Source organism: Antennarius striatus, chromosome 13 (assembly GCF_040054535.1).
Source record: "Antennarius striatus isolate MH-2024 chromosome 13, ASM4005453v1, whole genome shotgun sequence".
NCBI lineage: Eukaryota > Metazoa > Chordata > Actinopteri > Lophiiformes > Antennariidae > Antennarius > Antennarius striatus.
Genome location: NC_090788.1, coordinates 15,893,829 through 15,919,649, shown reverse-complemented (window position 1 = coordinate 15,919,649; position 25,821 = coordinate 15,893,829). Strand labels below are relative to the sequence as shown.

The following is a 25,821-nucleotide window of genomic DNA, read 5'->3' as shown; positions in this document are numbered from 1 at the left end:
GATGTGTCCTTAATCTTCTGACTCTCACAGTTTCCTTAATACAGTCTGCTCTAGACATTATGTTCCTTAACAATTGATTGCACCTCCAGATTGTTCTGGAGGTAGTGAGGCACATTTTTGCCCTGTAACAAGAATATTAGGACAAGATGTTCTTTTTGAAAATGTCCTGCCTCAGAAAAACTCCAGTTTATAGAAAGACAATGTCATGAATAGTTTCATTGTCCTATGTTCAGAGCAGTGGGTGAATTAAAACTATTTTGACCTCATAGGAGGACAGTTTAGGAGCTGGGTGGACTGATGCATTGGCTTTTGCTTATACTGACATTAGAGTGGATCTGCCGTCAGCCACAGTCCTTTTCAATAACATTCTGTTTCTGCACCAGATATAAACAATCTACTACTGACTCTGCATTTTGAACCCTTTGGCCTGTATTAAAAACAATAACAAGTTCCACACAGTGAGGGATGAATATTTTATATTTTGGAAAAGACAGCACCATCACTCAATCAGTACTTGCTATTAGCAGATACCTTGAACCCTGTCACCCCTGACAGACTGCATTTACCTACCTACTCATTGTGATGACCCACAACATTATTGACTGCATCCTTTGGTTTGACTTCAGGCCTTTGCAGAAGATATGAGTATTTCAGATATTTACTTATTCTGTGTAACACTTGTATTCATTACCAACAGTGTGACCTTAATTTAGTTCTTCTTTTGTTCATCACACTAAGCCCACCAATTATGTTCCTTCAGGGGCTACAGTGTTGTGCAGGAGATGGGACTGTTGGCCTTATCTGCTGCAGCACCACAGAGAAGAGGTGACTATTTGGCAGGAGCACTAATGACTCATTACCATTAGCAATCACCCCTTCCCAGTGCAGTTTTAATTGCAAGAGTGCAAAACCTCCTAATGGATGCAGATAAGATTAATTAGGCTTAAGTCTGAACATTAAAAGGTTTGTTACAGGCAGAAAGTCACTGCCAAGCATTATTTGGCAATGACATCACAAATGGGGTTTATTAGCAGGGTTCCCTGGAGTCAAAGAGGATAGTGAAGCGTTTCCACCTTTTAGGGAATCCTGTTCATCCCCACTGTCGTGACATTATGTGGTATGTGGTCAGTTTGTATTTTATGGCCTTGTTTAACTGTGATTGATAGACAGACAGATCGATTGATCGATAGATCGATCGATCGATAGATCGATAGATAGATAGATAGATCGATAGATAGATAGATCGATAGATAGATAGATAGATAGATAGATAGATAGATAGATAGATAGATAGATAGATAGATAGATAGATAGATAGATAGATAGATAGATAGATAGATAGATAGATAGATAGATAGATAGATAGATAGATAGATAGATAGATAGATAGATAGATAGATAGATAGATAGATAGATAGATAGATATCTTGTTTAACTGTGTGAACCAATCATCCATCCTTCCATCCGTCCATCCATCCATACATCCATCAAATCACAGTTTAGGTCATTTGTTTATCGACAATCAATCGTGTCAGTTCATTATTTATTAAATCTCTATTGAACCATATTATATGCTACTCTCTGTTCTAAATACATTTTTGTTCCTAAGCTGGCAGTCCATACTACTAGAGTAGAAGACCCACAAGTAAGATTATTCTGGGGTATCTTTCAACAACAAAGGATGTGTTTGCAAAAAGAAAGGTCATTGACTTGCATGCTTGGATGATGAAATCTCAAACTGGGTTAATTAGTAAAACCCCGCGGTGTTAGCTGCAGCAGAAAGGCCTTTAAATGGCTCCTCAGAGAGGATGATGTGTTACTTGTTGTTGTAGTTGTTTGTTTTTCCCTCTTTGGGGCATATAGTTTTATTTAAAATACATATCTACACACTGTGTTCCTGAATTATCATTAAATTAAAATATCTCAACAGACATCTGTCAAAGTAATGTTCTTCAGTGAAGTGCATTTAAGAAATAAATCTGAACCAGTTCAAAATGCACAGCAGCTTTGTTCTATCTTCATTAAGTCTCTGCATTGATTATTGATTGTACTGTGCTTAAAGTTCGGTCATTATATATTATATTTCATCTTTCACTGCAGAATCTCAGCCATGGAGATCTTTGTATTCCTCAGACTCATATGGAAGGACTTTGTGTGCAGTACCAGTGGGAATGACGAGGAGAGGGTTCAGTGAGAGCAAGTAGCCAAACTGTTGAGCTGAGGTGAGAGCCAGGGTTTGCTGTAAAGAAGTAGTGCAGAAGCTGCTCCTGGAAACAACTCAGTAAAGTTGAATCAATTTTTCACTAGTTGACAGGCCCCATGTGTGACACATGGAAATATTCTGTGGCTCCTATCAATCACAGAACTTTTGTCACACACTTTCAAAACTGATGGCTTTGAGTGTATTTTCCCCTTTCATGTTTGATCCTCCCTGCTGTGTGTGTCCTTTCAGCAAGATGCATAGTTTGGTCTAATAAAAGATATTGGATTTAATGGCAGAAATTTATCTTCTCCTTTTGAAATGCATAGACCACAAACAGGCAAGTAATTTAATATACTGTACATGTATACTGATGTGTGTGTGTGCATGTGTGTGTGTCTGTAAGTATTTGTAAGATAAAGAAAATGCAAGATGCACAAGTTGATTTATTGATAAATATGTTGCAAAATTAATCATTCCCAATTTAATATTAAGTTTATTGGCAAATTATGATATTTATCAGCAGTTTGCAACAACCAAATTAACTGGGAACCATTTAAGGGTGAATTTATATTACCCTGAATGCACCAAAGTAAGTTAACTCCATTGCTCATTGTGGTGCCTACTGCTTTGTCTAATTTCTCATTTAACATATTCATAATCAGAATTTTAATTTCAGCGATCAGCTTGCTTGATTGACGGACAAGATCAAAGCAAGAACGTGATGTTTCCCTTCATTAGAGTCTGTGCAAGTTAGAGCTATCGTTCTTTTCTTTAACGAACACCCCATTTCTAATCATATTGCTGTATCATGTATCATTTCCTGGTCTTCATGCTATCTGGGACAACGCAATATGTTTTAGTTGGCACATATAATATTAATTGTTTAAAATGTCAAAATCCATAATCAGAACCAAACAGAGCGTGAAATCTTTCTGATGCCATTGGCACCTTCTATATGTTGGCCAACAAGAATTAAACGTTGGGGGTTTTTTTGTTTGTTTTTTGCAATGGGCTGTGAACGTCATGCACATTGTGCTGGTTAACATTGTGCAGTAGCAAACCATAGTTCAGGTTTGGGAGTACAAAATGTGATCTGCCCCAATATCATCATGGAAGTGTTGTTTTCTTAAAAAGACCATAGTCGTAGTCATAGTCAGCTTTATTGTCAAATGTCCCATATATGCACACTATACATTGGTGTAGTTGTTTTATCATTCCATAGGAAAATAGGCCTGCTTCTAATAACATATATCCAGTTAATTCAAGGAATCTAAAGTGGTCTTGTTTATCCATCCGTCATTGCCTGGTCTTCATTATATTAGCCGCTTTGTGGGTCAGGGGTCTGCTGGAGCCAATCCCAGTTAGCAAGTTTAAGAGACCTTCTTCAGGTCACTATTGAGCACCTAATCATCTAATTTATGGGAGGTAAAAATACTCTTTAAGATGCCCTAATGGACAGGAGGCAAACCACAGCTATTTGAATTGAATAATTAAAGTCAGGTGTGGATTAAAAAGTGCAATGGCCTACTTGCCTCTGGATAGTAATGGGACACATTAGTCCATGAATTTGCGTAAAATCGAAATAGTAAAATAAGGTTAAAGTGTCCAAGCACTTGAATGAATGCTCAGTACATTGTTACATTTCAGCACCGAATATTTTGTAGATTGGGTTCTCTGGGTGCAGCGGAACTTTTGTTGCGCGGGAACAATTTTACGGCTGCACCTTCGTCCGTTCCTGAAATAAGTCCTCCGTCAATATCCGTGTGTTCGGTAGGACGCAAGTGTTACAAATTTGACTTCAGATAATCGACTGATAGATGTCCGAGAGAGAACAGAGAGGTAAGAGATGTTAACACTTTCTGGAGCCGCATCTTGTTTTCTTTAGCGGATGATGACTAAACAGGGTTTAATCCACCCCACAACCAGAAATGACCACGGTAGCCTGACATTAACGCTCGCTGTTGTTACAGGAGCCCATTCGTCTCAGGCTACTTGAGTAAAGCGATTCTGTTTTGTTTTGTTTTTAAGTAAGTTCTTGTTTGAAAGTCACAGTAAATTAAAAATCCAGGCACGTTATCGTCAAGTTAAATTTGAAAAATCACATGTAGTCACGTAGAAATGCTACCATTGTAGACACTCAAATGTTTCAACAGGTGATGCATGATAATCAAATTTGTTTTTAATCTGAATATAATCCACTGAACTTTTATTACGTCAGAGTGTAAACTCAAGGGAGTCACAAAGACCACAATCACTTATAGTCTGCATCGGGTAACAAGTTAAAATGTAATTTTGTTCTACTGAACTGGCGGGTTGGAACCCGTGGAAATTCCACGACAAAACAATATCAGACTTCATACCAAACATATGAAAAGAATAAGTAGCTACCTTGTTCTATGGAGCAAAATAGATGGTATATAAAAATGGTAAAATTCTTATTGGTTAATCCACTGTATAGCTTTTTTTTTTTGTATACCCCACCTTTTCGATTTTCCTTTCGTGCTTGGCATTCACTGGCTCTGGCTAAGTAGCACTACTGTTTTTGTGACGCAATCTTCTCCCCTGAGTTTCACTCAGAATTTGTTGCTGTGTCGTTCCTGCTGTTTGGACTCTGCTCAAAAACATGAAAATTGTTGGAACAGTTATGACACTCTAAAATTATGTTAACTGGGAAGTCCATGTATAGTTATTTCTTCTTCTAATATAGGAGATGCCTTACGCCATGTTGTTCATGTAATTCTTTCTGGCAGATACGCTGTGATTGGTTGGTCGCCTGATTGACAGGTAGTGGGTGGAGTTGGTGACAGCATGAGACTTTTTCAAGTGAGCTTATTCAAATATATTGGTGGGAAATATTGTTCTATATTATATTAAGTTAATATACTTTGGTCAGTAACAACAGAAAAAAAAATGACAAGTGACACTAAAACCAAAAACATAAGCAACATTAATTTGTTGTGACACAACTGTATACAAAACACTCTCCACAGTCGGTAAACAGCATTCCCCCTTCAGCATTGGTAAAAGTAGTAGTCGTCCTCCTCATGACGTGCAGGCACAACCCATCGTTTGGGCCTGGTAAGATGGCCCAAACGATGAATCAGAAGTGAATGGACTTGATGAGAGAGACCCAGAGGGCATGTATAAATAGTGATTTTAGCATGAATGATTGTCTGTACAATAATCTGTGCATATGTGTACATCTTAAATAAAAAATTATAGGAATGAAAACTTGTATATAAAATGTAGAAAATTTGCATTGTGAAGTATATCAAGGGTCAGTGGCAAGTGAGGGAGATGAGAGTGAGAGAACATACTGAGGGTATATGTAGATAAAATAAAAAAATTCTTTGAAAGTATTGGCAAATGTTGATCTATGGAAGTTTGTTTCTTTGTTTTTACTCTTCATTGGGGATGAGCGAGTACACCACTATCTGTATCTGTTCAACCATCTAAATTATCTGTACTCAGAATAGGCAGGATTTAAGACCGGAAGTGGGTATGACTTAAATCGGTACATTGTTTTAAGTCTGAAATTGTTATGGATTGATCAGAAGTTGCCATATTGTTTATTTTGGGAAGTTTTTACAGAACAGCCTCAAAATTGAGATTCAAATCAATGTTTTTGATTACAAAAGTAAGAACAAGTTTAAGTGTATGGATGAATATTTACAGAACAGCCTCGGATTCAATGCTTTTGATCACAATAATAAAGGAACTATTGACAAGACAAGTTTTTTTATGAACATGAAGTGCATTAATGAATACAATGCATTCAATAGGAAATTATGAATTGCACAGTATGCATGAACAAGAATTGTCCTACTCAACAAAACTTTTTAATTTTTATTAACTTTATGATCAACTTTTTTTTTTCAATTATTTTAACCAGCTAATGTTCTTGCCATTTTTTTCACACAATGTTGATTAAGGTGTGTTTTTGTGTGTGTATCTTGTTTGTGCATGTGTGTGTGATTGTGTGTGTGTGTGTGTGAGAGAGAGAGAGAGAGAGAGAGAGAGAGAAAGAGAGAGAGAGAGAGAGAGTGTGTGTGTGTGTGTGTGTGTGTGTGTGTGTGTGTGTGTGTGTGTGTGTGTGTGCTCGCATGCACGGTATGTAACAGTTAAAATATCTATACAGTATATTAATTATTATGTTGAAATGAAGTGAGAAACTCAAACTAAGAGCAAGCACGTAGAAAAAACAAACATAAAACAACTGGAGGCAGTGACCGATGCGACACAAGCAGTTTTCAGCTCTGTCTGGTCAAATGCTCTGCGTATGTGCAACAAAACAAAACAAACACATTCACCAAGTGATCTTAAATAGACCGAAATAGAGGCAAGAAAACCTAAGGAAAGCAACGTGAGCTACAGCAAAGCCGCGCACAGAGAGATCAGTCAATGTATTTCTGTGTGCGCAAGTGTGGGGCATCTCTGGCTGCAGTGTTATGTCTCTGTAGGGAAGGGCGGGCACTGTGTGACTGGACAATCACAGAGCGTCAAGACAGTCGGAAAGATTTTCTTTCAGCCAGAGCACGAGTGTTGACAAGTTTTACTCGTATCGTGCTCGTACTCATCAAAAGTGCGTTATCCGTACCCGATACTCATCTGAAACGATTACCTGGCTGAACCCTACTCTTTAGGGACTATTAGTGAACTAAAGGGCACAAAAAGTGTTGAAAAATTCACAAAGCATTTAGGATAGATTTACAATGCATACCAAAACCGTAAAAGACGAGAGGAAAAATTATTGAAATCGAATCACGGTTAATAATAAAATGCTGTTGCTTTCACTACAAGAAATGTAGACTGAGCATTTCATAGCAGAGGTCAGTACAGAAAGCTTATTCTGTAATTGTTGATGTCGTTCACAGACAGCCCACATTGTCACCACTGGGCAGCAAAAAAAGATGACTTCCCCTTCACCCCACGACCGCAGCCGTAAACAAGACAATGACGATGAGGATGACCCTGTTGATCGCATGATATCCCGCACCGGGTGTGCTGAGTTACATTATGCTGTCCAGGAGTGCATGGCTGAACACCAGGACTGGCGGGCTTGCCAGAGTCAGGTTCAGACTTTCAAAAACTGCATGATGAATTTCCAGAATAAAAAGAAGGAACAGTTGGGGAGGCAGCATCCAACTTCCACCCAGTCTGCACCGAGCTAACCTCAGTTGAATTTGGAATGTGTTGACAACCTGCTTGATATTCTTGAGCTGGAAAGATGGTAAAGCATTTGGTAATTTGTTTGGAAAGTAAACAAGTTTAAGTACTGATGTTCATTAAAATGAAAATGGTGAATCTTTAGTTTCAACTACAGAGCATTCTAAACTTTTCATTTTATCTATCTTGCTCTTTGTATAGATCTTGACAATATCAAAAAATCCTGAGAAAATAAATTTAAAAAATTTTCAAGGACAATAGTGGCTGTGTTGTGTGATGTGTGTTATTTTGTATACAATAAATCCATGTTTGACTGAATTATTGATCTGCCTGAAATCCAATGTTGACATCAGTATTGTTTTTAATCATGATTTTACTTTTAAAAACACATTGACTCATTTAAAAATCAATTTATTCATAGGTATACATACATTTGTACATAGACATATGGTTGTATATATTTTCATTTGGATACAGATACCCTTTAGTAAACATGAGAGTACACATTTTGTTTACTATTCTGTCTCCAGGGTGGTGTCCCACAGTTACTAATTTCTTTAAAATTATTGATTCATTTTGTTTTTTTCTCATACCCAAATTTGTTCCTACTTTAATATCAATGTACAGACAACATGCACAGACACGTTTCTGAAATGTTTTTCTTATTACTCATTTAAAGAAGCATTCATGTTCTTCCAAACTTTTTTGCTTTGCTTCACAATTTATGTCTGTTTACAAACTCGCATCACGTTATTATACATTAATTCAGTGGTATATTTTCAGTACAACCTCTTTCGGAAACAAAGGAAATGCACAAGGAACAAATCAGACTCTGTTTTGGAATACCTTCCACGACATACAAAATTAAATTCACACTGAAACAATTATTTGTAATGCTGTCATTTGCATTCTGTAAAGTCATTAATATTTCATCACACAGAAAATTTTACTTGTTTGCTTGATTTACAAATCTATCACCATGAAGGATGAAAAGGAAGCCCGATACGAGGATTAAAAGCAAAATAATACACAAAAAGATTTAACAAAAGTCGTCACATTATGGCTATTCTTTTCAGTTGCAGTTTTCTATCCATTTTTAATAACCTTTTCACAGATTCTTTGATTTCTTGTGTCTGTAGAACATAAATAATTGGATTCAACATTGGAGGAAATATGGAGGTCAGAGACAGGTTAATAATCCTAGCATTTGGGTGTATCTTTTCCATCAAAGTAAATACAATTAATAATGGGATGAAATAGATTGCCACTAATGAGAGATGGCCAATGCATGTTTTGAAGGCCTTGAGTCCTTCCTGCACAGTGGCTACTTTAGCCAATGTGCCGCAGATATAGAGGTAACTTATTAAAATGAAAGCGAGCGGAAGCCAAAAAATAAAAACGGGATACATATAGCTAACCATATCGTTGGGGAAATAGTCATTACAGGCCAGCCGGTATACTTGGCCATGGTCACAGAAGTAGCTGTTAATAAGCACAGATTTACAGAATGAAAGCCTTGTAATAAGACCAACAGCAATAAGTACAGCAATTATAATAAAAGCCCAGAAAGAACAGATCATGGTGAGCATGAACCTGTGGGTCACCTTCACCATATAATGCAGTGGGAAGAGGATAGCTACTAATCTGTCATAGGCAAGAGCAACCAGATTAAGAGCCTGCATTGAAAGACAGGTGTAGCAAAAAAACATGTATGTCAAGCAGTCATTGTAGGAGATGCTGTGATGGTTAAACAGGAAGGTGTCAAGAATCTTAGGCACCAAAGCAGAGTTACCAAATAAGTCCACAAATGCAAGGTTAAAAACAGCAATATATTTTGGAGTTCTCAGATTATGATCCAAATATATTACCAGCATTACAATTGTGTTTCCAAGCACTGAAACAACATAAACAAAAAAGAGAAATACAAAGTAAAATTTGACATGGGCCATGCCAATAAATCCACCTATTATGAAATATGCAGGACGCACAAATGAGATGTTTTTCCCTTGAGCAGAGTTGAAAAGGTCCATTGTAAGATACTTTTTTCCACCAGTCTTTTACTGTCCAAAGCACGGCGTAGAACAGTACTGCAAGTCAGCTGTGTTCTCCTCTGAGCTTCTCTCGATGTCTGTCTGATGATGACAGTCTGATGAGCTTTGACTGTTATAGAGTCATCCTCTTTGTTTATGTTAGTGTCTGTTCCCCTGGGTCAAAGAGCATCAAGCAAAATCCCGTCATTGACTGCAATCATGCAGTTTAATTAGGGCCAATCTACAGAGAGCCCAAAACAAACAAAAAACAAAACAAAACTAAAAAGAGTAAACATGCTCCACAGAATCTGAGCATCCTGTACCATTGCAAAGCCATTAAAATATAACCATGTGCCATGCAGTGACTGTAGATGTTAACTTTGAACCGTGATCATATATGTACAGATTGCTGGAAGTCTCATACAATGAATTCAGAATTATAATGTGGAATTCATTTAGTTTCTTTTCAAACATTCATTATTCAAACTTGTATATTTGTACAAAGGAGTCACCCCCCCCCCAAAAAAAATATCTTCATTTAATGTCTCAAAATCATGTTTTGTTATTATATAAAGTTAGATTATGGTTGTTAAGGCGAGGGTTTGAGTTAGGGGTTAGAATAAGGGTACAGGTTTAGAGCAGCGGTCCCCAACCTGTTTAGCGCCACGGACCGGTTTCATCTAAGACAATATTTTCACGGACCGGTCTTCATTTGCTCGATAATCGTTAATGACGCCAGGACAGCTGTAGTCTAATAATAAATCGTCCGCAGTGGTTTTAAGTAAAATGTAGACATCAACAGACAATAACCAAACTTTTTTTCATAAATTATTAATCAACATCTCTATTTCGTCACTGTAAATGACATAATTATAAGAAATAATTACATTAAAAACTCGATTCAACTGACTGCACTGATGAGGTTTATTTTGAAATTTCGCGACTTACAATCAGTGCATTCAACGCAGGAGAAATATTGATCATTTCCAATAGAAAAGTGAACAAGTCGATCAAATAATAGTAATTACAATAATGAGAATTAGTGGATGGGGACCGCTGATCTAGGGGTAATGGGAGACAATGACACCTGAAGTGTGTTCCATATGTCTGCTCTACTCCGCAGTTTGGTTTGGTTTTCGGTCACAGCAGAAAATCGCTTCACAAAGACAGGAGGTTGGAAATGGAAGCAGGGTTTTTGATACTTTTTGGGCGAATCCAAGGTAATCTGCCTCGACTTTAATCCAGAACACTGGTGTGTTTATGTGCGCTTCATTGTGTGTGTTGATAACCTGTCACGTGACCGAGACCTGTCAAGCGGGACAGACGCATGAATTTGTCAGTGGGTCAGTCCACACAGACGTCACTTTTCAAATTTAACGTCTTTCAGATGTTAAATTAAACGGAAGTAATGTACATAAGTTCTTCTTTCTGAGCGGCCCGGTACCAAATGACCCACGGACCGGTACCGGTCTGAGGCCCGGAGTTTGGGGACCATTGGTTTAGAGGATTAGGTTTAGGGTTAAGGTTATTGTTTGGTTTTATGTGGTTAGGGTTAGAGGGTTAGGGTTAGTTAAGCCCCAGAAGTGAAATCCCCTCAACCTCAAAACCCCAAGGCCACTTAACCTAGGACTAGGGTTAGATTTAGAGTATGAGGATAGGATTAGGGTTAGGGATGGGGGTAGGGATGGGGGTAGGGTTAGGGTTAAGGTAAAGGTTAGGGCAAGGCTGAGAGGATTAGAGTTTGGGATGGGGTTAGGAGGTTAAAGGTAGGGTGGTTAGGTTAGGGTCCTCGTTAGGCTTAGGGGATAGGGTTAGGGTTGTGGGGTTAGGATTAAGGTAGAGGATGGGTTAGGGGGTTAAGTTTAAGGTTAGGATTGGATTTAGGGATGGGTTAGGGAAGGGGATTGGAGGCTATTTAGGACTAAGGTTAGGGTGGCTTAAGGTTAGGGTTGGGATCCGTGTTAGGTAGTCAGGGTCAGTGTTTGGGAGGATTACAGTTAGGGTTATATTCACATTATATACATTATATATACATATATAAGTCATGTTATTTAATCTAGCGGTGGTTATTTTTAGAATGGCACTCCAGGCACGATGTAAGTCCACACACTGAGGTACATTGTTACTTTTAATTTTTGGCTGTATGACTGAAATTAACCTGACAAGTATTAGTCATTAAAAATTTAAATGTACAGTGGGGGAAATATGTATTCAATATACCAGCAGTTTTGCCAGCTATCCCATTTACAAAGAAAGGAGAGGACTGTTTTTGTTAAACTAAACCATGACAGCGTAATGTGTTATTAATGGTTTTCTTTGAGACTGTGGTCCCAGCTCTCTTCAGGCCATTAATCAGTTCCTGCTGTGTAGTTCTGGGCTGATCCCTCACCTTTCTCATGATCACTGATGCACCACGAAGTAAGGTCTTACATGGAGACCTTACTTCCACATCATTTACCTGGGAGGTAAATGATGTGGAACCATTGTTTTCAATAGTTAGGTTTCTGCTTGGAAGCATTAGTTTACACTAACATCGGATGCTGAACTCTAATTGCTGTTTGAGGCTAACTATTGGCCGAGTTAACTGAGAAATGTAATGGAAATAACACAGTAATTAAACCGAAAGGGGTGTGTCAGACTTTTGATTACCAGGAATCGCACCCGCCCAACATTCACGTAAGTTCCATGGAGTATCTGTACCAACCAGGATGGGTTTCTGGACTTTTAGTGCCTCAGTAAGTTCCAGAGAAATAAAGAAGTTGTCAGTGGTGATATTTCGCCCCTCAACAGACGTTTACCTGTGTTAACTGAGTGATTGTGAGCCATAAGCAAAACAACTTTGCATTGTAACAGCAGTGTTTTGCAGTATTTTGGAATTTTCATAATAATTAATAATCTTCATTGTTGAGGTCTAATGATAGCACCAACCTATTTTGAAGCTGGATACATTTGTTTTTATTTCAAAGTTCTAGTTTGGATGTGTAAGGCCCCGTCCACAGGATGCTGTAACTTTTTGAAACGCAACATTTTTTTTGCATTTACGTCTCCCGTCCACATGACAATGCAGATATCCGGGACAAAAACGCAACTTTTTGAAAACGCTGGCTAAGGTGAAATTTTTTGAAAACGCTGGGTCTGCGTTGTTGTGTGGACGGTGTATCCATAACTTTTTCTATCCGAGAAGTGTGTCTCTGCGTGTTGATCAACGTACTGATGCGGATACGTGTGGTCTGATATCTTTTTTGAAAATGCTGTCGTGTGGACGCAAATCTTTTTCTATGCAGGCTGAAAAAAGTTGCGTTCTTAAAAAGTTCCGGCACCGTGTGAACGGGGCCTAATTGCAGAGAAGTTATGTTTTGTCAAATAGATAAAAGTTATTATAGTTTTCATTTACTGTCCTAATGTGTTTCTACCTCTTCCAAAAATGTATTCTTGGATATTTTAATGATAATCCAAATTATATACAAATAATGTCTGAGCAGTCAAAATGACTATTAGGTTAGTTCTAGGTAGTAATACTCTGATCTCTTTTGTGTTTTGAAATTTTGATAATCAAAAAATATCAGAATAAAATAGATATACACTGTAAATTTAGGAAAAGTCAGGGTCCTATTGGTACATAGGTTTTTTTTTAAATCAAGTTATGACATTGCAAATTTTGAAAGTCCGCAAAATGACTGCCTTGGTAGTTCTAGTGTGAAAAAGCTTGGCTTAGCCTCTACACCCCCGGATAAAATTCATTCAACAGAGGCAGAGATGTAAAAGTTACTCTATTGGTGCTAGAGTGTTTTTACTTCCTTAAGTATTGTTTTAATGTCCTGTAATTGTTTCTGGTAAGTCTTAGGAAATCATACTTTTGTATTTAGAGCAGTCATGGCATTAAATGACCTCAAATGACGATTACAGATTGGAATTTAATAATGACTTTCAAATAATCCAATGTACAAACAATCTCTCAGAGCCAATGTATTTGTAAGTAGAGGACTACCTCTAGTCATTTTCCCACTGTACTTTTGAGATGTTAAGAATCCCTCAGTGGTGATGCTGAGAAGCAACAAAGACATTTGTAATATAAACATTGATTTGAGTAATAAAATCTGCCTCAACAAGGCGTCACTATTCTCCATTAACGTGAATTAGATTTCTACTAATGAGATGATCCACGTTTGTTTCAAAAACCTTCAGTCCTTATGGAACTTACTTTATCCAAACCTTCGGCAGTAAAGCAAATATGAACATGATGTGTAAACGTCAACACACTTGATCACAAAAACCCTCATCATTAACTTCAGTCACACAGGATTCAGATTTTTTATAGGAAGGATTCCCTTCCAAACACAGACATTTTATTTTTCAAAATCACGTTCTGCTATTGTGGACTCAGGAATATATCATTCAAACCACATATGCTTAATTTAAATTAAGAACGGCCTTTCTCTTCTAAATAAACATTACATATGATTTCATTCTTCTTGAAGAAATATCAAAAACTATATTTATTTAATCCTGGTTTCATCGGTTTCTTGTATAATTAATTTTTCCTGGATATATGTATTTTCTGTTTTCTATTTTAAGAATAATTTCCTCAAAATAAAAATCAGGGAGGTATCATAGGCTGAACACATCTAGGGGTCCATTTAGACAAATTGTTAATTTTCATTGTAATAAATAAAACTGACTTGGGTCATTAAAATTGAGTGATTTCTTAGAAATACAAAGATCAACCAAATATTGAAGAAATATATAACTTGCAATGTTTTCATTTATTTAATATTAGTTTATTATCAATTCAACGTCAGTTTCCAAACACACACAGCATACACCAACAAGGTAATGCATGTAGTGACCAATTATTTTTTCAACTACAAATATTTGTACTTATCTGTGTATACTGAATAAACTTTAGCATATACAAAGTTCTCAGTCATCATGTGCAGGAACATGTAATGTTTAATCATACTTACTTGTTCTTGCAGTTCTCACAAAAGCTGAAACTACAACATCAAATGTATGATTCTAACAGTTTGAAACGCTTTAAATTTCAGAACTTGTTCTTAATACTCTCTTATTTGATTGAAGGTACCAGTTTTCAAACATTAGAAAAATTGTGCGAAACAAATTCTCTCATTATTTCTATTCTCCGGACTTTCATTTGGATTGCACTTTTTTCTGAAACATCTTTTTCATTGATTCTTTGATTTCTCGTGTTTGCAGAACGTAAATGATTGGATTCAGCATGGCAGGAAATATGGAGGTCACAGACAGGTTTATAATTCTGGCATTTGGATGTATTTTATCCATTGATGTAAATGTTATTAACACAGGCAGGAAATAGATTCCCACTAAAGACAGATGAGCAGAGCAGGTTTTCAAGGCCTTCACTCTTTCCTCAGCTGTGGCCACTTTGGACAATGCATAGCCAATACATACATAACTAAACACAATAAACACCAGAGGAAGCCAAATATAAAGAAGGGACAACAGTACAGTAATAACAAGACTTGGTGAATAGTCGTTACAGGCCAGCCTGTACATCTGGCCATGGTCACAGAAAAAGCTGTTAATAACCACAGAGTTACAAAAGGACAGTCTAGTAAGGAGACCAACTGCAGTAAGAACAGCAGCTACAGTAAAGAGCCAGAAAAAGGCGATCAAAGACAGCATGAACCTGTGGGTCACCTTCACCACATAATGCAGTGGGAAGAGGATAGCCACCAATCTGTCATAGGCGAGTGCAACCAGATTAAGAGTCTGCATTGAAAGACAGGTGTAGCAGAAGAACAGGAAAGTCATGCAGTCGTTGAATGATATGTAGCGATGGTTAAACAGAAAGATGTCGAGAAGTTTTGGTACTAAAGAAGAACTTCCTAACAGGTCCACTAAAGCCAAATTGAAGACAACAATGTATTTTGGCGTTCTCAAATTTTGATCCAAGATTATCAAAGCCATCACAGCTGTGTTTCCTAACACTGACAACACATATACAAAACAGAGGAAAACATAGTAATATTTGATGTAAGGTATGCCGATAAATCCACTTATAATAAAATATTTAGGATGCATCAGAGTGATGTTTCTCCCCAGAGCAGAGTTGAATAAATTCATGGTTCAGTCTGTATCTCCCCACGATGCTGTGACAACACACAAACGATCTGCTCAGGTCACAGTGCTGCATTCAGGTGTTCTCCATGTGATGGTGGAGCTGCTGATAAGAGGATCGGTCCTTTACTGAGGTTTTTTTTTAAATCATGTCAGTCTGGTCCCCTGTGGATATTACATGAACTACACAACATCAGTCAAACTGTCTTTCAGTGGAATCAACTCAGTCCATGGATTCAAACTACTCATCACATTCTTAGGCACCAAATAGCGTCACGTTTGTATTTTTGGTGGAACCTTGACCTCTGACTGACTTGACATGATAATGAAATTCCTCACGTATATCTCCGCAGTGAAAGAAAGAAAATAAATGACAATTTACATTTATTCAGCAACACCTCAATCCAGTTTTCAAGTGTTATAAAAACATTTCATAACTTTAAGTGTTGGAATTGTGTTGACAAATTTTCAAGTTGTAGTATTATTGCACGATACATGAAATGTTTTTTTTAGGTGTTGAAATCATGCATATACTTAATGTCATTGTAGGCAGTAGGGTTTTGTTTGGCTGAGGACTCTTTTGGTGTAATGCTATTTAACTTCTCTACGACCTAACACACTGAACCAGACCCAAAGAAGCTACAAAGCTTGTAGCTGGAAATTTAGGTATACTATAATAAGATAGTAAACTATTACCAAGTGTCATTATCAGTGCTGTCACTGAGACAAAGCCAGATGCAATGACAAAATGGAACTACAGAAACACTGGTGTTCTATGTAGGGCTTAATTAATGGGGATGACAGAGAAACTGAAACAGAGTTGTCAACAACAGAGGTAGACCTGAATGCTAGGAGGGATAGAGGCCGTGTGCTGCAAACAGACTGGAATGAAGCAGCACAAGCTGAGGGTTCTTCAGGCCTGGGCAAAGAGGCAACACGTCTGTCACAGATGACCCTGAATCCTTTCAGGGAATGTTTGAGCCAATAGCTGGAACATGCGAGAAGTGGTTTGAGTTGCTACTACCTTTATGGCTGACGGACATTTAGACAGAGGAAGTCAGTAAGGAGGAACTACTCTGACATAAGGAGAGTAATACCATAAAGTGTGGGTTCTTCCTGGATGTTCTTCAAGGGAGGTACAGATGTCCTTGTATTGTTTGGGTTGTCAGATCAGTCCTTCACACTGAAAATGTGAACAGCAACTCCTGTCAAATGGACTCTTGACAACAGAGAAGCTCATCCTGATTTTTTGGAAGAAAAAACAGGTCCCTCTCTACAGTCGAAGCTCAGTGAGCTCAGTTACACCTTTTACCTTGATGAAGAAACATTTTGAAAGTGGAGATGGATCTGGATATGTGCTGGCTTAAGCTTGATTTCATTTCATTTTGTTTTATTTATTTATTTCCAGAGCTTGATTTTATTCCAAGATGATTATTGCCTGTGTTTTTCTTTGAAACTGTGGTTCCATGAAATGGAAGATGAAGGTCATAAAAGATTATTGATGTCACTACTCTGCATTAACGAAAAAAATAGATTTCTACTAATAAGAAATGGTCCAAGTTTGTTTCAAAGACCTTGAGTCCTTGACAGACTTACTTTATCCAAACCTTTATCACCAAAGCAAATATGAACATGTGAAAACATCAGCACACATGGCCACAAAAAAACCTCATCATTAATTTCAGTAATATGGGATTCAGATTTTTTTATTTGAAGGATTCACTTCCAAACACAGATATTTTGTTTTTGATTTATTTTTTCAATTCACATTTTGCTATGGCAGCACGGTGGCGCAGTGGTTAGCGCTGTCGCCGCACAGCAAGGTGGTTCCGGGTTCGAGTCCCGCTCTGTGCAGAGTTTGCATACTCTTCCCGTGTCTGCGTGGGTTGTCTCCGGGTTCTCCGTCTTCCTCACACCTTCAAAAACATGTTCTTTAGGTTAATTGGATGTTACAAATTTCCGGTAAGTATGAGTGTTTGTCTGTCTCTGTGTGGCTCCGCGGTGCACTGGCGTCATGCCCGGTGTTTCCCCTGTCTCATGCCCCAAGACAGCTGGGATAGGCTCCAGCTTCCCACGACCCCGCACAAGCAGATGAAGCAGTGAAAGAAAATGAATGGCTGAAATTAATATTTTGCTATTAAAGACTTACGAATTTACCATGCATGCTTTATTTATATTAAGAGTGGCCTTTTCTCCTCTAAATCAACACTAGAAATTATTTCATTGTTCTTGAAGAAATATCAAAAAATATGTACAGTATATTCATTTAATTCTTTATTCTTCAGTTTCTTGCATAGCAATTTTTTCTCAGTTAATGTTTTCTTAAATTTTTTGTCTGTTGAGGATAATTTCCTTAAAAGAAAAAGAAGAGAGGTTTCATATGCCTCTCTCCTTTTTGGGCCCCATTTGGGCCAATTAAGACAAATTCTTAATTTTCATTGTAATCAAAACTAACTTCATTAGTGTAATATTCAAAATGAAAGATGGTTTTTCAAGAAGTAATAAAACATTTAAAAAATAAATTACTTGAAAAAAATAATCTTTATATGTATTTTGCAGCTTTTTTGTTTATTTGATATTTTTTTTAGTCATAAATTCAACATCAGTTTCCAGAGACACGCAGCATACTCCATCAAGGTAAAACATGTAGTGACCAATTATTTTTTTAATTACAAGGATTTATACTTATCTGTGTATACTGAAATAAAATTTAGCATATACAAAGATCTCAGTCATCATGTGCAGGAACATGAAATGTCTAATTGTACTCACTTGTTCTTACAGTTTTCACACAAACAGAAACCGCAACATCAAATGTATGATAGTCAGTTTTAAGTATGAAATGTTTTAAATTTCTGAACTTGTTTTTAATACTCTCTTGTTTGATTGAAGACATCAAATTTCAGATATTCGACAAATTCCTTGAAAAAAAATTCTCACATTATTTCTATTCTCCTGACTTTCATTTTGGATTGCATTTTGTACTTAAACAACCTCTTTATTGATGCTTTGATTTCTTGTGTTTGCAGAGCGTAAATGATTGGATTCAGCATGGCAGGAAATATGGAGGTCACAGACAGGTTTATAATTCTGGCATTTGGATGTATTTTATCCATTAATGTAAATGTTATTAACACAGGCAGGAAATAGATTCCCACTAAAGACAGATGAGCAGAGCAGGTTTTCAAGGCCTTCACTCTTTCCTCAGCTGTGGCCACTTTGGACAATGCATAGCCAATACATACATAACTAAACACAATAAACACCAGAGGAAGCCAAATATAAAGACATGCTAACAATACAGTAATAACAAGACTTGGTGAATAGTCGTTACAGGCCAGCCTGTACATCTGGCTGTGGTCGCAAAAGAAGCTGTTAATAACCACAGAGTTACAGAAGGACAGTCTAGTAAGAAGACCAACTGTAGTAAGAACAGCAGCTACAGTAAAGACCCAGAAAAAGGCGATCAAAGACAGCATGAACCTGTGGGTCACCTTCACCACATAATGCAGTGGGAAGAGGATAGCCACCAATCTGTCATAGGCGAGTGCAACCAGATTAAGAGTCTGCATTGAAAGACAGGTGTAGCAGAAGAACAGGAAAGTCATGCAGTCGTTGAATGATATGTAGCGATGGTTAAACAGAAAGATGTCGAGAAGTTTTGGCACTAAAGAAGAACTTCCTAACAGGTCCACTAAAGCCAAATCGAAGACAACAATATATTTTGGCGTTCTCAAATTTTGATCCAAGATTATCAAAGCCATCACAGCTGTGTTTCCTAACACTGACAACACATATACAAAACAGAGGAAAACATAGTAATATTTGATGTAAGGTATACCAATAAATCCACTTATAATAAAATATTTAGGATGCATCAGAGTGATGTTTCTCCCCAGAGCAGAGTTGAATAAATTCATGGGTCAGTCTGTATCTCCCCACGATGCTGTGACAACACACAAACGATCTGCTCAGGTCACAGTGCTGCATTCAGGTGTTCAGGTGATGGTGGAGCTGCTGATTAGAGGATCAGTCCTCTGCTGAGTTTGTTTTAAATCATGTCAGTCTGGTCCCCTGTGGATATTTTACATGAACTACACAACATCAGTCAAACTGTCTTTCAGTGGAATCAACTCTCTCCATGTAGATGGAGGGGAGGTGCTCTGATACTGTCATTGCTGTCTTTGATGCAGCAACTGAGGGGCACAGTGAGAATGTTGCTGTCGGTGGGGGACTCTGCTGGAAAGAAGAAGGGAATCAAGTTGCTAGTCCTGAAACAGTTAGTGGAGGGGCTTCTTGCTGAGACCACTGGATGACTTCAAGGTCATGGCATCCATCATCTTAACAGTGGGTCATGTCCCTGTCCACTACTGGGGGAGTGTGGCAAAGAAAAATAGGAACGCAGAAGCCAGGAAAGAGACAGGAACACACACACACACACACACACACACACACACACACGCGCACACACACACACGCGTGCACACACACATAGTAAACAGGTCACATTTACTACTTGGGTAGGAACTTTGTATAGAAACCAAACAGCACAAATACTGACAAACAAAATGGTATTTAACCGGTACTAAAGAGGTACTAAACAAGGCTGTCCGTTATCCCTCTCACTTTTCCCCAAGTGGCAGAACCTCTGACGGAAACAGTGTGGTTACAAACATATATTCATGTGTTTAATTGTAAACCTTCGTCTCATCACTGTATGTCAATCTACAGAATCTCCCCTGACCTTCAATGAGTGCAACTAAAGCAGCTTATGAGAAGGAAGTAGGATTTTAAGTTTGGAAAAACTTCCACAAAGTGATTCACCTCAGTTCCAGCTTTGGTCTTTGTCTTGACATTCAAGGATACTGGCAGGGTAATTTTTAAATCTTTACTGGGGTCTCTCAGATGTCCTTTTTGTATTTTTTGAGTTTCAGACCAGTCGTTCACACTGTCAAAATATGAACAGCAACTCCTGTCAAATGGACTTTTGAAAAAATAGAAGTTCATTCTGACCTTTTGGGAGAAAAGGGCAGCGGTGGCTCAGTGCTAGAGCGCACGGTAGAGCGGGTGGTCCAATGTCCTGAGATCAGCGGTTCGATTCCCGCTCCCGCCCCAAAATAAAACCCGGATGTGAGCTGACAAGATTTTCCTTAAAAGACTAAAGGCATCACTTTGATAGGATTTGGGGCCCCTTTATACATTACCTTTATATGATTAGTTAGGCCTCAGCAGGAAAACACAAGTTGACCATAATACTCTTTAAGGAGATTGGAAGAGGAAGTTAGGATTTAAAAACTCAGCACTAGATTGGTTTAGGTCATATCTATCTGAAGGATTTCAGTTTGTCTATGTCAACAATAAAACTTCAGATCAAGGGACTCTCACCTGTGGAGTACCTCAAGGATCTGTCCTGGGACAATTCTGTTTAAACTGTATATGTTACCATTGTGAAATATTATAAGGAAACATGACATTAATTTTCATTGTTATGCTGACAATACTCAATTATATTTATCAATTAAAACAAATGAATCTGATCAGCTAATTAAATTGGAATCCTGCCTCAGGGATATTAAATCCTGGATGCTTCACAAGTTCTTAATGTTGAACAGTAACAAAACTGAAGTCATTATTATTGGGCCGAAGCATCTTAGAGATGATCTCTCTAACATGGCAATTCACTTAGATGGCATTGCTCTATCCTCCACCAACGAAGTCAGGAACTTGGGAGTGATTTTTGATCAAGACCTGTCCTTTGATTCTCATATCAAGTCTGTATTCCAGACAGCCTTCTTTCACTTGCGAAATATTGCCAAAGTTGGAAATTTCTTATCCTTTGAAGACGCAGAAAAAATCATTCATGCCTTTGTTACTTCTAGATTGGATTACTGCAGTTCCTTATTATTGGGCTGTTCTATCTCCTCTATTAGGACTCTACAGTTAGTTCAGAATGCAGCTGCCCACTTATTGACTCAAACTGGGAGGAGAGAGCACATCTCTCCTGTCCTAGCGTCACTTCATTGGCTCCCGATTAATTATAGGATACAATTCAAACTCCTTATGATTACATACAAAGCTCTCCACTGTAAGGCTCCATCTTACATTGAAGATCTTATTGAAGTGTATCACCCACCCAGGGCCCTTCGATCTGAGGATGCAGGATTTCTGGTGACCCATCTGGTTTTTAAGAGTAGATCAGGAGGAACGATCTCCCAGCCTCGGTCCGGGCGGCAGACACTCTCAGCTTATTTAAGAGCAGACTAAAAACCCTCCAGCGCACCATGGACATTAAACTCAAACTGGCCTCTCTGCCACTCTCCCACTCTCTCTCTCTCTCTCCCTCTCTGTCTCTCTCTATCTCTCCCTCTCTCTCTCTCTCTTTCTCTTTTACTTGACCTATCTCTTTCCCCAATGTATTTCTATTTCCCAACCAACAGGTCAAGGCGGATGACCGCCCTTCAGAGCCTGGGTCCTGCCCAGAGTTTCTTCCTCAATGAGGGAGTTTTTCTCCACCACCGTCGCTTATGCATGCTCTGGAGGGCATTGTTGGCTTTCTATCTGTAAAGCGCTTTGAAATGTCTTCAGATATGATTTAGCCCTATATAAATAAGTTGATTGATATATATATAACTTATATAAATAAGTTGATTGATTGATTGACAAGTCTATAATTGTTCTTCCCCCTCCTTGATCCTTCTTTCCATTTGTTGTGCTTGGCAGATGTTTGTTATTTTGTTTTGTTCATTTTATTTTTAGTTGGATCGGTGGGCTTAGTAGATTAGCACATTTAATGCTGATATCTGTTTTTTATATGCTTTGATTCATTTGATCTTGTATTTCACTGTAAAAGCTGTAGAACCTTAATGTGATCTTGTTTTTTGCAGCTCTTGAAAATTAAATCTCCAATAAATATGTATCGTAGTGTATCTGGAAAAAAATTAATAAAACAAGTATGGGTATTAGAGATTTTGGCAGTTTGATGGATCTGGATGGTTCTCTCTAGGAGATTAGGAGAGATTCTAGAGTTACTCACAAGAATTACAGAAGTTGCAAATCTTCTGGTTAGAAAATTACCTTTATTTCAAGTTAATGTCTGAAATATAGACTGTAACTCTGGTGCTGAGAAGTATCTCCAGACACTGTAAAAGGATACTTACCCATGACTGCTGTATTTTGATTGATTTACTGCTATTCTATTATTTATGTTATACATTATAGAAAAAGGCCCATCTCAATCTGGCGACACAAGGGGGGAAAAAAAGGAGAATTCACATCCATGCCTGCACCTGAAAACTTCAAAATACATCAAACAAACAACCCTTGCAAACATAAATCTATATTAGTTCTCTCTTTTAGTGTGTGTGTGTGTGTGTGTGTGTGTGTGTGTGTGTGTGTGTGTGTGTGTGTGTGTGTGTGTCTGTGTGTGTGTATGTGTGTGCGTGCGTGCGTGCGTGTGTGTGTGTGTGACTTTACTTTTTACTTGTTTATTACATAAAGTCAGGATGAACTATGTTGCTGCTTCTTACTGTTTTTTTGTTGTTGTTGCTGTTGTTGACTGCAGTTTGCATCTGAACTCTTCAGTACTCCCTTGTTGACGTCTGTAACAGCGCAGCCTAATGAGGCTGTTAATGAGTTATTTGTCAACGCTGGTTTAGCAGGATGATGACACCTCCAGAACAAGTAGGTAAACACTCACACACAAACTACAGGAGACAGTCAAGACAGCAGGGAGGTTACGTAAGTTGGAAAAGAGTCAGAATAATATTGCCTCTGGAGGGTAGGAACTTTCCATGACTTTCATTAACTGGAGTGGATAAAAAAGTACTCTTCATTGCAAATGTAAATTAAAAAGATCATTCTTTCATTTTAGATAGGTTCACACTTAGAAAACATCTTCAGTTTCTGTACATACGTAGATGAATGTGCATATAGGTCGTTAGAAAGGCTGTCATGACTACTAAATGAACAGACTTTAAATTCATCTTTCTATGGGGCCTTTAGTGGTTGTCATTTCATGTACTTAGGAATGGGATGGAAAAACCTGTCAATTTTAATGTTCTGTGGAAATAATGTGATTCAAATACATATTATCATATCCCTTAATGGATAAATAAACCAAAAAAGAAACAAGAAGAAATAGAACAGCTATTATTCTTTCAAGACTGAAAAGTGATTCTTCTCTCACTGTACATCAATGATCTTTTTACCATCTAAAAATGAAACTGGAAAATGATTGTAAAAATTGGTAAATTAGGTGAAAGCAAAATAGAGTATGTATCTAAATTATTGGGATGCAGCGTCACATTAGCACATCGTCAGTTTTGTCCAGTGAATGACTGACAGTGCAACCAATATGATACTTCAGTAAAAATTATGCTTTTGTTATGTACATGCAACATTACTCAGTAACTAACTTAGCTGTTTCCTTATCTTGCCGAATGAAAGTTCCTCTGTCTGTGGGCCATTATGGCAGGACACATGATAATCTGCTGATTCCATTACAGGAGAGGCTTAATGATCTCTAAAGTAGAAAACAATATGATCTCATGTTAATGGTAATCGGTCAAATCCCATATCCTGTAGCCCTAATACAGCACATAAATAATGGTTATTAATTTAATTTGGGTCATTGTTCTGTGCCAGAACTTAACTCATGGGACTATTAGAGCTCCAGGACCACGGGGCCTCCAAACTATTAAATTGAGAAGCATCCACAGGGAGTTACGATTAGTACAATTCGCTCCCAAGGTATTGTTCCCTACAAAGACAGCTGACAATCATTCCCACCCACTTTCACAATCATGAAAAAAAATTCAATCACCAAGTTCTTGGAAACCCAAGAATCGTGAACATGAAAATCCACACAATGTGAAACCAACAGTCTTCTTGTTACAAAGTGACAGGCCTAACCATTGACTCACTTTGCTGCTTATCTGGTGACAACTATTTCTATTCAGATGGGGGTTTTTTTAAATGTCTTCTATGACTAGAAGAAGAGAAGGAACCATCATAGTCGCTTGAATTAAACTGATTTTGTGACTTTGTCAAATATTCCTTTCATTGTTCAATATTATGTCAAAATACAACAAGTATTTTACTCTCCAGTTGACAGAGGTATTATTCTAAACATGATATTAACCTGGTGTTGGATCTCACATTTTGACCGAGTTTACATGAATAATATGTGGTGTCTTCAATATCTTTATGTTCTAATTACTTCAGAAGTAAAGAGCTCCCAAAACAACCTTGATGGACTTTAAACTTTACATCACATTCCACAATTACCTCATTATTCTCTTTTGTTCAGGTTGACCCAAGAGAATCCTCAATAAGACCACTGTTCCTTCTCTTTAGCTCTCTAGAGGGACCTGATCTGTTTTCCTCCTGCTTCCCAAAGGCCATCACTTTTCCTAAAACATGTTTTGACAGAACAGACTAATTGATCCAGTGAGACATCACACACACAGGGACACTAACAAACATTTATCACACATGTTGCAGCTCATCATTGAGATACATTTGTATCTTAACAGTCAAAGGTTATTTACTTGATAATATTGTGACTCAAGGGTCAACTCTAACATGTAAACCCCGATTTACCGGCACGGCGCACTGAATAATGTAAGTCAGCTGCGCAGCAACCTCACCACCCTATAGCTGAACATCTCACTTCACCAGGTGGATGCAGAATGAAGTTATACTTGATTGTAATGATTTAAATATCATCCCTTGGTTAAATGCAAATTATTCTAAAGCATTCATCACTCTTTATGTCATATTCTGCGCTGTTTAATTGGAGACAACTTCCTCTATTGGACTCAGATAAACAGTAATCATTACATCATTACAACAGGCCTCTATTACTGTTTATTGTTTAGAGTGATGAATGCTTTAGAAAAATTTGCATTTAACCAAGGGATGATATTTAAATATTTTGCTGCTGGTGAAATACTTCGGAGAACCTAGAAGTGGGTGCATATCTCTTTTTGTTGGTAATCTTGTAGATGTGATATTACATAAAAACAGTCTGATTCAAAACTGTTGTAAAGAAGTCTAAATTTTCTAAGAGAGCATTCTGGTCTGCAAGGAAATCAGCTCACATGTGGTAGCTGTGATTTGGCATATTTATTTTCACTTTCAGTAAAGCAATGTTGTTTTTCAAGGTAATGCATGGATTTTGATGAAATAATAAATAAATCAGATTATGATGGTTGGTAGTGGTTAATCTGTGCACTCTGGTGTAGATCCAAACATCCACATCTACCCAATTTTAATCTGCATTTGAAAATCAAGTATGGTAACCTAAAATTATGGTTATGGGTA

General features: G+C 37.7%; 4 protein-coding genes across 5 annotated transcripts; 1 reads left to right on the top strand and 3 right to left on the bottom strand.

Annotated features, from left to right (window-relative positions):
- Positions 1-3,926: 3,926 nt before the first annotated feature.
- Positions 3,927-7,669, top strand: coa4 (cytochrome c oxidase assembly factor 4 homolog). 2 transcript variants are annotated; one of them, XM_068331541.1, is made up of 3 exons: positions 3,962-4,042; positions 4,954-5,026; positions 7,078-7,669. In XM_068331541.1, exons 2-3 carry the CDS (start codon positions 5,012-5,014, stop codon positions 7,372-7,374), a joined length of 312 nt encoding a protein of 103 aa, XP_068187642.1. In that variant the 5' UTR covers positions 3,962-4,042; positions 4,954-5,011; the 3' UTR covers positions 7,375-7,669. The 2 variants fall into 2 exon arrangements, with proteins under 2 accessions (XP_068187643.1, XP_068187642.1); XM_068331542.1 differs by lacking the exon at positions 4,954-5,026 and having other exon boundaries at positions 3,927-4,042; positions 7,078-7,656.
- Positions 7,670-8,421: 752 nt separating this feature from the next.
- On the bottom strand, positions 8,422-9,399 carry LOC137605726 (olfactory receptor 7A40-like). The gene has a single exon (XM_068330433.1). It carries the CDS (start codon positions 9,397-9,399, stop codon positions 8,422-8,424), a length of 978 nt encoding a protein of 325 aa, XP_068186534.1.
- Positions 9,400-14,547: 5,148 nt separating this feature from the next.
- Positions 14,548-15,504, bottom strand: LOC137606635 (olfactory receptor 52K1-like). Its single transcript, XM_068331976.1, has one exon. The coding sequence runs from the start codon at positions 15,502-15,504 to the stop codon at positions 14,548-14,550; it is 957 nt and encodes a 318-aa protein (XP_068188077.1).
- Positions 15,505-18,434: 2,930 nt separating this feature from the next.
- On the bottom strand, positions 18,435-19,418 carry LOC137605725 (olfactory receptor 1E16-like). The gene has a single exon (XM_068330432.1). The coding sequence runs from the start codon at positions 19,416-19,418 to the stop codon at positions 18,435-18,437; it is 984 nt and encodes a 327-aa protein (XP_068186533.1).
- Positions 19,419-25,821: the final 6,403 nt, after the last annotated feature.